This window comes from Pleurodeles waltl, chromosome 5 (genome assembly GCF_031143425.1).
Source record: "Pleurodeles waltl isolate 20211129_DDA chromosome 5, aPleWal1.hap1.20221129, whole genome shotgun sequence".
NCBI lineage: Eukaryota > Metazoa > Chordata > Amphibia > Caudata > Salamandridae > Pleurodeles > Pleurodeles waltl.
The window spans coordinates 59,461,070-59,473,582 of NC_090444.1; the positions used below are offsets into that span (position 1 = coordinate 59,461,070).

Genomic DNA, 12,513 nt, shown 5'->3' on the forward strand with positions numbered 1-12,513 from the left:
GTGTGGTCGAGCAGTAGGCTTATCCAAGGAGTAGTGTTAAGCATTTGTTGTACATACACATAGACAATAAATGAGGTACACACACTCAGTGACAAATCCAGCCAATAGGTTTTGTTATAGAAAAATATCTTTTCTTAGTTTATTTTAAGAACCACAGGTTCAAATTCTACATGTAATATCTCATTTGAAAGGTATTGCAGGTAAGTACTTTAGGAACTTTAAATCATAAAAATTGCATGTATACTTTACAAGTTATTGACAAATAGCTATTTTAAAAGTGGACACTTAGTGCAATTTTCACAGTTCCTGGGGGAGGTAAGTTTTTGTTAGTTTTACCAGGTAAGTAAGACACTTACAGGGTTCAGTTCTTGGTCCAAGGTAGCCCACCGTTGGGGGTTCAGAGCAACCCCAAAGTCACCACACCAGAAGCTCAGGGCCGGTCAGGTGCAGAGTTCAAAGTGGTGCCCAAAACGCATAGGCTAGAATGGAGAGAAGGGGGTGCCCCGGTTCCGGTCTGCTTGCAGGTAAGTACCCGCGTCTTCGGAGGGCAGACCAGGGGGGTTTTGTAGGGCACCGGGGGGGACACAAGTCCACACAGAAATTTCACCCTCAGCGGCGCGGGGGCGGCCGGGTGCAGTGTAGAAACAGGCGTCGGGTTCGCAATGTTAGTCTATGAGAGATCTCGGGATCTCTTCAGCGCTGCAGGCAGGCAAGGGGGGGGTTCCTCGGGGAAACCTCCACTTGGGCAAGGGAGAGGGACTCCTGGGGGTCACTTCTCCAACGAAAGTCCGGTCCTTCAGGTCCTGGGGGCTGCGGGTGCAGGGTCTCTCCCAGGCGTCGGGACTTTGGATTCAAAGAGTCGCGGTCAGGGGAAGCCTCGGGATTCCCTCTGCAGGCGGCGCTGTGGGGGCTCAGGGGGGACAGGTTTTTGTACTCACAGTATCAGAGTAGTCCTGGGGTCCCTCCTGAGGTGTTGGATCTCCACCAGCCGAGTCGGGGTCGCCGGGTACAGTGTTGCAAGTCTCACGCTTCTTGCGGGGAGCTTGCAGGGTTCTTTCAAGGCTGCTGGAAACAAAGTTGCAGCCTTTCTTGGAGCAGGTCCGCTGTCCTCGGGAGTTTCTTGTCTTTTCGAAGCAGGGGTAGTCCTCAGAGGATGTCGAGGTCGCTGGTCCCCTTGGAAGGCGTCGCTGGAGCAGGATCTTTGGAAGGCAGGAGACAGGCTGGTGAGTTTCTGGAGCCAAGGCAGTAGTCGTCTTCTGGTCTTCCTCTGCAGGGGTTTTCAGCTAGGCAGTCCTTCTTCTTGTAGTTGCAGGAATCTAATTTTCTAGGGTTCAGGGTAGCCCTTAAATACTAAATTTAAGGGCGTGTTTAGGTCTGGGGGGTTAGTTGCCAATGGCTACTAGCCCTGAGGGTGGGTACACCCTCTTTGTGTCTCCTCCCAAGGGGAGGGGGTCACAATCCTAACCCTATTGGGGGAATCCTCCATCTGCAAGATGGAGGATTTCTAAAAGTTAGAGTCACCTCAGCTCAGGACACCTTAGGGGCTGTCCTGACTGGCCAGTGACTCCTCCTTGTTATTCTCATTATTTTCTCCGGCCTTGCCGCCAAAAGTGGGGGCCGGGCCGGAGGGGGCGGGCAACTCCACTAGCTGGAGTGTCCTGCGGTGCTGTGACAAAGGGGTGAGCCTTTGAGGCTCACCGCCAGGTGTTACAGCTCCTGCCTGGGGGAGGTGTTAGCATCTCCACCCAGTGCAGGCTTTGTTACTGGCCTCAGAGTGACAAAGGCACTCTCCCCATGGGGCCAGCAACATGTCTCTAGTGTGGCAGGCTGCTGGAACTAGTCAGCCTACACAGATAGTCGGTTAAGTTTCAGGGGGCACCTCTAAGGTGCCCTCTGGGGTGTATTTTGCAATAAAATGTACACTGGCATCAGTGTGCATTTATTGTGCTGAGAAGTTTGATACCAAACTTCCCAGTTTTCAGTGTAGCCATTATGGTGCTGTGGAGTTCGTGTTTGACCGACTCCCAGACCATATACTCTTATGGCTACCCTGCACTTACAATGTCTAAGGTTTTGTTTAGACACTGTAGGGGTACCATGCTCATGCACTGGTACCCTCACCTATGGTATAGTGCACCCTGCCTTAGGGCTGTAAGGCCTGCTAGAGGGGTGTCTTACCTATACTGCATAGGCAGTGAGAGGCTGGCATGGCACCCTGAGGGGAGTGCCATGTCGACTTACTCGTTTTGTCCTCACTAGCACACACAAGCTGGCAAGCAGTGTGTCTGTGCTGAGTGAGAGGTCCCCAGGGTGGCATAAGACATGCTGCAGCCCTTAGAGACCTTCCTTGGCATCAGGGCCCTTGGTACCAGAAGTACCAGTTACAAGGGACTTATCTGGATGCCAGGGTCTGCCAATTGTGGATACAAAAGTACAGGTTAGGGAAAGAACACTGGTGCTGGGGCCTGGTTAGCAGGCCTCAGCACACTTTCAATTGTAAACATAGCATCAGCAAAGGCAAAAAGTCAGGGGGCAACCATGCCAAGGAGGCATTTCCTTACACGCGGGTTGCGTGAAACCTCGCGATTCAGTTTCAATGCCTGTTCCCATGAATTAGGGGATAGTGGTTCCGGTAGCACGCAGTCCCATTTGTTTTTTGCCTGATCCTGTTTGTGTTCAGCCTGGGCGGCGATGATATTATATATATTTGAAATGCTTGATGGGGTGTTTATGCTTCCCAAAAGTTTGTGTAGCAGAGGGGAGGTATCCGGTTCCGAGTTGCCTTTACTCCAACTCTCACTCATTACCTGCCGAATTGCACCGTAAGCTATGAAACCTCCCCGGCCGAGCGCATATCTATCGGCCAGCGCTTCGTAGGTTTGAAGTTGCCCGTCCTGGTAGATGTCACCTAGTGTAAGTATGCCCCTGCTACCCCATGTATTCAGGCCCACTTTGGCTGCTATTTTTGCTAATGTCGGTTGGGCCAGCAGTGGAATCCTTGGTGAGTACTGCGGGACCTTTGCGTTTTGCAACGCGTATCGGCCCCAGGCCCAGTGTGCAGTGTGCAGCAGCACACTGCTAGTGTTCACTGGATCGGTACGGTTCATGAGGTATTGCATTAACTCCTTGCCATCAAGATCCCGCAACACCCTCTGAGTTTCGGGCCCGGTTGGATTACCAACAGTCAAAACAAACTCAAACTCATATTAATAGCACCAACTTGGGCAAGACAACCCTGGTACAGAACGCTGCTAGACCTATCAGTAGTACCCCACATCAAATTGCCCAACAGGCCGGATCTGTTAACACAACACAACCAACAGATCAGACACCCAGATCCAGCATCGCTGAATCTAGCAATCTGGCTCCTGAAATCCTAGAATTCGGACACTTACAACTTAACCAAGAATGTATGGAAGTCATAAAGCAAGCCAGAAGGCCATCCACCAGGCACTGCTATGCAAGTAAATAGAAGAGGTTTGTTTGCTACTGCCATATTAATCAAATCCAACCATTACACGCAACTCCAAAAGATGTAGTGGGTTACTTGCTTCACTTACAAAAATCTAACCTAGCTTTCTCTTCCATTAAAATACACCTTGCAGCAATATCTGGATACTTGCAGACTACCTATTCAACTTCCCTATATAGGATACCAGTCATTAAAGCATTCATGGAGGGCCTTAAAAGAATTATACCACCAAGAACACCACCTGTTCCTTCATGGAACCTAAATGTTGTCTTAACTAGACTTATGGGTCCACCTTTTGAACCCATGCACTCCTGCGAAATACAGTTCCTAACCTGGAAGGTTGCATTTCTCATCGCCATTACTTCTCTAAGAAGAGTAAGCGAGATTCAGGCGTTTACAATACAAGAACCTTTTATACAACTACACAAAAATAAGGTCGTCCTAAGGACTAATCCTAAATTTTTACCAAAGGTTATTTCACCGTTCCATCTAAATCAAACAGTGGAACTCCCAGTGTTCTTCCCACAGCCAGATTCCGTAGCTGAGAGGGCACTACATACATTAGATGTCAAAAGAGCATTAATGAATTACATTGACAGAACAAAGAACATCAGAAAAACTAAACAACTATTTATTGCATTCCAAAAACCTCATGCAGGAAACCCAATATCAAAACAAGGTATAGCCAGATGGATAGTTAAATGCATCCAAATCTGCTACCTTAAAGCTAAACGACAGCTGCCCATTACACCAAGGGCACACTCAACCAGAAAGAAAGGTGCTACCATGGCCTTTCTAGGAAACATCCCAATGCAAGAAATATGTAAGGCAGCCACATGGTCTACGCCTCACACATTCACCAAGCACTACTGTGTAGACGTGTTATCCGCACAACAAGCCACAGTAGGTCAAGCCGTACTAAGAACATTGTTTCAGACTACTTCCACTCCTACAGGCTGAGCCACCGCTTTTGGGGAGATAACTGCTTACTAGTCTATGCAAAACATGCGTATCTAAAGCGACAGATGCCATCGAACTGAAAATGTCACTTACCCAGTGTACATCTGTTCGTGGCATCAGTCGCTGTAGATTCGCATGTGCCCATCCGCCTCCCCGGGAGCCTGTAGCAGTTCGGAAGTTACCTTCAACTATTTGTATATATATTATTTTAACCTTGAATAGGTACATAATTAGTCACTCCATTGCATGGGCACTATTACTACAATACAACTCCTACCTCACCCTCTGCGGGGAAAAACAATCGAAGATGGAGTCGACGCCCATGCGCAATGGAGACAAAAGGAGGAGTCACTCGGTCCCGTGACTCGAAAGACTTCTTCGAAGAAAAACAACTTGTAACACTCCGACCCAACACCAGATGGCGAGCTATGCAAAACATGCGAATCTACAGCGACTGATGCCACGAACAGATGTACACTGGGTAAGTGACATTTTCATTACACCTCACAAAGGCCTAGAGCCCTGTTTTCCTCGAGGGCAAAGTTTATTCAAGAGCCATTTGTGAAACAGAGTCCATGATAAATGTGTCCTGCAGAATTGCCCGCTTCTGAATTCACATCCTATAATATTGAAGCTTTTGTTTTGTGTATCATATTGGATTAGATGGATATAATAATTACGTAGTAGAAGGAGGATAACTCAATCCCTAACAGTTTCAAATGGACACAATCCAGTATTCCGTAAAATAGCAGCTGCCGGATAAATAAAGCCCAGTCCTAAAGGAATTTACTACAGCTTTGACCGAAACTGATAAAGCTGGACTGTGCCCTGTACTCAAATCAAGAGAAGCCTTCTATCACATTAGTCCCTAAGGACAGAGGTAACTTTAAAGTAATTCTAAGGTTAAAACAAAAACACTTGCACTGAAGGGAACTACCTTGTGTGCAGATGTGCTCCTTGTGAAAGAGCAAAATGCAGTCACTCGGAGTGGCGTTAACAGGTGGCTTAAGTAGGCTGACCCATTGCCCCGTGCTGTATGCTGCAGTGGGTGAAAGCAAAATGTAAATGACAGCTGGCTGAAATCCCCTTTGAGCAAGTATATGATACGTATAATTTTAGTAAAATCAAAAGACTGTGCCTCACACCACACCTAAAAATGTATGTCATATACATCTGCTTGTTTTGCTTTATTATTTTTTTTTTTTATTTTTTTTTCTTGATCTTTTGATAACTGGCCATTTTTACAAACATTTTTAAATGTATACAGAATTATTTGGCAAATTGGTCACTTCAGCTTTGATTTTTTTTTTTTTTTTTTTTTTACTAGATGTCTTTTTCTTTAGCCATTTGTTCCTTTAGCTTTGAGGGTTTTGTTTGAACATCTGAAGCTGTTTTCATATACAATTATTTTCACTGCCCTTTGGCTAACATGGAGTTCCACTAGCCAACACGCTAAGTACTAACTTCCGTTTGGTAGCGCCAATGATGTTGCTCCAAGATATCAAATTAACTATTATATTAAACCTGACTTATTGTTGAGGTCGGATTTAGGATAAGTGATGTTTAATAGAAAGATAGCTTTAGATAGCCACTACTTTGTTGTCCAAACCCCTGGCATTCTTTCCTGTCTTTCTGCAAAAGTTGTCACCCAAGAAACATGCGATCCCCCTGCTAGGAAATGTGAAGTGCTTCCCGGAACGGGGGAAAAAGAGAGAGTTACTGGTGGGAGAAGATGTCTTCTCCTCCTCCAGCAGGATGAATATTGGGTGGTTGCCACAGATGTCCCAGCTTGAAAGAGGCTACCGCCACAGTGAAGCAAATGGTGATCACAGCTTTGCCTGCCTACTCCTTTTTGTAAGCAGACAGGCTGGCATCTCCTACAGAGGGGGGAAACACAGTTTTCCATGACGAGTGGCTTATTATGCTGGGTACATCCCAGAGGTTTCCTCCAGGGCTCCTCACAGGGGGAGACTGGTTATGATATCTGTTGATTTTTTTTTTTTTTTGGTGCCCAAATCCCCAGGGAGTGATGTTAAGTGAGTTCCTCATTGGAACTGTTGCCCCGTTGGCCAGTGAGTTTTCTCTCCTCCCACAAACTGGAAGTTGGCATAAAAGTGGCACCCCAGACACACAGTTCTCAGATCATTACTGAACTGGAGAGTTGACAGAAAAAGGACTGCTGTGTTCCTCCATGGACCAAGCAAAGAGGCTGCACCAAAAGACTGGATTTCACCTGCGGAAAGAGGGCTTTGCTGGCTGTGCCCACTCGTGGAAAAGAGCTCCACCTATTCCAGGACAGAAGAAGTGACTTCAAGGGCTAGTTGGCTAGCCTCCTGTTATACTTCAGAAGCACCAAAAGCTAGGGAACCCTGCAATCTCAAGGGAACAACACCCTCCCCTCCTCCCCCCCCCCCCCACCCAATGGGCCAAGTTAATTATTCAGATCTCCAATAGGAAGGTCAAAGGCCTCCCTACAAAATAGAGCTATCGGCTGCCTAGATCCAGTTCCTGCGAAAAGAATGGGGATAAAACTGCATCTGTTAATTACCTTGTCACACTGCACCGAGCCTGGGGCAGCCCATTCCCACGGAAACAAAGGATAAGAGACAGATCTCTGTAACCAACACTGGGGAGGGGGTTCACCTTTGAAGCTTTGGTGGGAAGGCTTCAGGCAGCTGTGTCAGCTAGGGGCAGAGTTGAGGCTCTCATGGGAGCTCTTTCCACAGACAACTTGAAGTCTCCATACTGGATTGTCCTAGAATGCTGTGCAGTAGAATTGGTACGGGGTGGAGGGATGATGTGGAATCCTAGGAGTGACCATCGGTGACCAGCTTCTGCAACATCCACCACCACCTAAAACCTCTGCATGAGTGGGAGACAGAGGAGAAGACACTGGACCTGATAGCGACAACGGCAAAAGAATTCCAATGTGGAAGGGGAAGCCACTTGATGTCCTGCAAGGATTAAGGACTTCGACTCCAGCTGACCCCCAGGACTAGGGTGCGTCTCCATTATGCCTCCTGAGGAACAGTTGGGGCAATGGGCCTGCTGGGGGACCCTGGATGGTTCCCCTGTAACTTGTGTGAACTGCCCCTTGATTCCACTGCCAACGCACAGGTGCCTTGTTAGATGGCCAAGAGGCCGTGTGGCCTGGGGAATGCGGTAGGGAGAGTGTTCTGCTTGCTGTAGAGTTGCTGTGAAGGACTTCCCCTGCACCCCCCTAAAGAGGGGACAGAGCCTTAGGAGTACAGGCAGATGACAGGTCTGAAGCGGGGGCCACTGAAATCCAGCACCCCACAGAAAATGCCCTTTTAGAACCCCGGAGGCTTGAAGAGAATGCTTCTGATGGCTGGCACTGGCCACCAAGAGTAAAATGAGTCCAAGAATATACTATGTGTCCCAAGATACATCTTGGTTAACCCGGGCGTAGGTGGTGTTGTGGTGGGGGGGGGGGGGGGAGGGGGGGTTGGCGGGACAGAGGACCGTTCTTGTGCCACTTGGTGGCACTTTCCCAAAAAATACCTTTGAAGTGGTCCTACTCCAGGAACCCCATCTCCACGGGCCTGCCAAAATCAATGATGTGCCGGGGCTTAATCCTCCGAGACAAGCCACCTCTTGCTCCTCGTGACTGGGGGGAGTGAGCAGGAGAATGATCACATCAGCTCCCACGCCAGCATTGGACAATGTGGGCCAGCCAAGGAACCGACTGGCAGAGCGGAAGTGGGTTCCACTCTCTGCTCCACAGGTTTAAGACAGCCAGGAGGCCATGGGGCCTGGGGAGTGTGTTGGCCAGAGTGTTCTGTTTCTTTGGTGTGGCACTTGGGATTTTAAAAAATAACAAGAAAGACAGTGGAGTGAGGCCACCGTGCGACATGATAGAGAAGCTCAAAGATCAAATTCTGTCCTCAGGGCAAAATTGAAGTACATTAAAGAATCTTTAAAAACTTAGTACCACCAATACAGAAGTGGGTCAGCCAGCCATAGACAATCTATCTGGGGAATCTCATTTGGTCTTTCTTGAACATGGACATGACTTGCAAGCATATAGACCTGTGGTGGAGCACATAGTGGCAAAGAATAAGTGACTGACATAAGACTAGCTCCCCAGCATCAATGTGCTGACAGCCACGTCATACAGCCGTCCTAAATGTAAATGATGATGAACTGTTCTTGAGGTGTCCCACACAATCTGATGATGGGCACCTTGGTAAGTAGTTAAAGACTGCCCTGGAATGTTGCTGGGAGGTGGCAGATGGTACATGGTACTTGCTTCTAAATCTGTGCAAGGCTGTCATTCTGCAGAGCCAATATCACTAGTAATTAGCACCTTCTTACTTCTGTCTTGTTTTTCTTAGTTAGCTTCTGCATGTATCTCTGATTTTATCTCCCATTCTGCCCCCTCTCCCATTCAGGGCTGCACAAGCATCTTTACTTCTGTTGTCGGATACCTGTACCACTCAAAGAAATGCGGGAAGAAAGAATCGGAGCTGGAAGAGATGGCCCTGAAGTGCCATAACTGCGGAAAGATTTACCACTCGAGGGCAGGCCTCATGTATCATATGAAGACGGAACATGACCCGGTCAGTATGCACCTGGTTCAAGTGCCACTGGCATTAGTGTGGAAATGTAATCTGCATGTGATGGATTGATCCTCTGCTTCACTCCATCCCTTGTAAGTTGTCTCCTCGCTGCCCCAATTGTCTCACAATCAATACAATTTTTGTCCAAAATAAACAGTTACTGATTTACTTAGCTTTTCTGGGACTAAAAAAAAGAAAGTTCATCCCTGTCTTTTTTTTCTTTTTTTCTTTTCCATTTCATTGACCTGAAGCCACATTGTTTTCAGTATCCACTTTTCTAATGTGTTGTGTATTGCGCAGTAGGAAGTAGTCATGTGGCTGCTGATTGTAAGGCTGCTAAATGGCCGGGCATAGATATACTATCTTGAGTAGATAAGCCGTCATGGTCAGAGGCAGCTCATAATGTAGAGGCTACAAAGAGACCTTCCCAAAGAGGGGCACTGGGGGTGCAAGGTGTATCTGACCTTCTATAGGCCTCAGGACAAAATCATGCCAGTTCTGCTGTGGTTAGGTCTTTGTCTCCCAGCACATATCCTGTACACACATGCTCGCAACATGCTTGCAACAGCTAGTTCCCAGCTAGTTCTGAGTTCTTTCCGAAACCACGCCCTGATGCTTGATATTTAACAGCATTCGGAATACCTCAAAATGTATAAAAAGTGCCCATGAGGGCAGACTGGAGGAAGATCTGTTCATTGCACAATACAAATATTGGTAGTGACCTCTAACACCAAATTCAGGGGGATAGGTATGCATGGCTACGAATCCACGGTGCCTTGCCCTTTTAGCACTCCCACTTCACAGTTGTAACATTTCAAATTTTGGCTGTGATGTTGATAAGGCTTGGGGAGTGCACGCTTCTTTTGAAAATAAAATGCTGACCCCTCTTCCCATTGTATGTTGGTTCTGTCAGTGGTGGCCACATGACCTATACATAGTTTTTGGATCAGGCCTTATTTTATCAGTACCCAAGTAGGAAGACTCTCTGCCACCCTCCTTCTACCCCCTCCCCCTTTTAATGTCTCCACTGCCACACATTACAAGATCCTTTAACTTCAGGATATGTGGGGCCTGCACAAGAGGCTTCTGTGCTCGTGAGTGTTGTTTACTTGTGTGCCTGCAACATGTGAATAAAGTGTGGGTGGTGTCCATTACACTGCAGTTGTTATGCGGCTCAATGCGATTGCTGAGTATGAGGCTGAGTGTATTTTTCAGGCTGAGGCTTGCATGTGAACAAGGAGGAAGTAGCCAGCTACGCCCTGCTCATGTATCTTTAGTTTTCCTGCCAGAGGAAAAACACCCCCATTCTCTCATCTGCTGGGATTTGCATTACTTAGGAAATGGCCTGTGTTTACTCATTCCCACATTCTCATTTAGTCAACCTAACCACCTCTAGGGCTCTTGGGCAGCTGAGCTAGATGTGAATGTTGACAAACACTTGGTTGGTTAGGCCTGGGCATCGTAAAAAGATGAATTACCATTTCTGCTTGTTGATCAAGAAAAACATGTCTGCCAGGGTAGGGCAGAGTACACAGAACCAGCAGTGGGCCGGGTGCAGCTTTGCCACGCCCCTCCAGACTTTGCTGATGTCTGGGAAACATCTGGGGTTCTGCTTTGCTGAACCTGTGAAAGAAGGAAGACCTACCTGCCTACTGAAAAGCTGAAGTCCTCTTGCCAGGAGGAGGACTTGCTTTTCTGCCTGCTCAGGCACTGCTGCTTAGAGGCACTTTGTCAAGCTGCCTCGGTGGGCTGTTCTAGCCTTTGTTTTAGGCTCCCCCCCCCCCCCCCCCTCTTTCAAATGAGCCAACCTCCTCCTATTGGTCCAGATCAGTTAGTAAGGTTTTCTGGTTAGTTGTGAACTGATTGATAAGGCGCGGTGTAGAGTGGCGAGTCCAGGTAAATAGTAATGGGAATAACATGCACTGTTCGCCTCTGCGCATAACGTTTTCGCCTTGGTCTGTACCAACCAAATCATGGTGCAGCTCTCCATGGTACCAAAAGGAGAAGTTTAAATATTGTAGAAGCGACACTGCTTGAGTAAATGCTGGCCACCTTTTCCTCACCTTCCTCCATGTTCATCAGTATCTGAATTACAGCTGTTTGTCTTTTAAGGTGTCGTATCGCCGCGATGCTACAGAAGACGAGAAACTCAAAGATATCAAGGAAGAGCAGAGTGACTGCATGGGCAGGGCCAAGAGGAAGTCGGCGAAGGTTGCTATCTACCACCTCCATGAGATTGCCACCGAAGAGCTCATCAAAGAGTGGCCCAAGCGCAAGGTGCTGCAGGACCTGGTTCCTGATGATGGGAAGGTAAGGCTGGTCTGCAGCTCATCCCTGTTTTGTTCCCCAACTCATTTTGTTTATCATATTTCTGTCCTATCTGGGTATCTTGCTTCCCCCATATGAAGTTCTTACACACTTTTTGTAGTTCCTATTTTATATTCTTTGAAAATGGGGTTAGTCAGGCCTAGAATAGGTATCACAGCCTTGGTAATACATTACCTTTAATGCCTGCCTTCCTCCAGACCCTTAATATGCAGAGGGGCTGCCAGCATCTTGAGTCACCTTTTATTTCCATTGTTAGTTTAGGGTAATTTTCTCTATATAGCCCCTGGATAGCGAGCATTTCAAAGATGTCCAGAAACTTAACCTTTCCTTTAACCTACCTGAAACATATGTTCGATGGCATCTGTCGCTGTAGATACGCATGTTTTGCATAGCTCGCCATCTGGTGTTGGGCCGGAGTGTTACAATTTGTTTTTCTTCGAAGAAGTCTTTCGAGTCACGGGACCGAGTGACTCCTCCTTTTGTCTCCATTGCGCATGGGCGTCGACTCCATCTTCGATTGTTTTTTTTCCGCCATCGGGTTCGGACGTGTTCCTGTCGCTCCGAGTTTCGGAACGGAAAGATAGCTAATTTCGGAAGATTTTCGTCGGTATTGTTGCGTTCGGGATCGGCGTAGTTAGATTCAACACCGTGTCTAAGATCGAAGAGCTCCGGTGCCCTTCGGGGTAATTTTTTCGATCCCCCGTCGGGGCCTGGTCGGCCCGACCGCGTGCAGAAGAACGCCGATGGAACGGACCCCGTTCCATTTCTGTCCCAAATGCCACAATAAATACCCCTATACAGACCAACACTTGGTCTGCAACCTGTGCCTGTCACCTGAGCACAGTGAAGACACCTGCGAGGCTTGTTGTGCGTTCCCGTCCCGAAAAACACTCCGAGACCGTCGAGCCAGAAGACTTCAGATGGCGTCCGCGCCGACAGCCCACCGGGAGTTCGAGGAACAAGAAGAGGAGGGAACCTTTTCGATCCAAGAATCGGACTCCGAAGGATTCGACGATACACAAACCGTGAGTAAGACGTCGAAAACCACTCAGAAGAAGATTTACAAGGCCCAGGGGACGCCACTGCCACCAGGCCATGGCTCGACCCATAAATTCGGTGACCGACCGTCGGCACCGAAAAAGGCCCAAACAGTGCCGAGATCGTCCGACTCCG

General features: G+C 47.9%; 1 protein-coding gene across 6 annotated transcripts in view; it reads left to right on the forward strand.

Moving 5' to 3' along the window:
* The window catches only part of ZNF512 (zinc finger protein 512), a 398,138-nt gene that overhangs the window by 273,286 nt on the left and 112,339 nt on the right, over nt 1-12,513 (forward strand). For all 6 annotated transcript variants that reach the window (XM_069233556.1, XM_069233557.1, XM_069233558.1 and 3 more), the window contains 2 exons: nt 8,845-9,012; nt 11,125-11,322. In XM_069233556.1, coding sequence (XP_069089657.1) covers nt 8,845-9,012; nt 11,125-11,322 — 366 coding nt within the window. The remainder of the gene's footprint in view (nt 1-8,844; nt 9,013-11,124; nt 11,323-12,513) is intronic.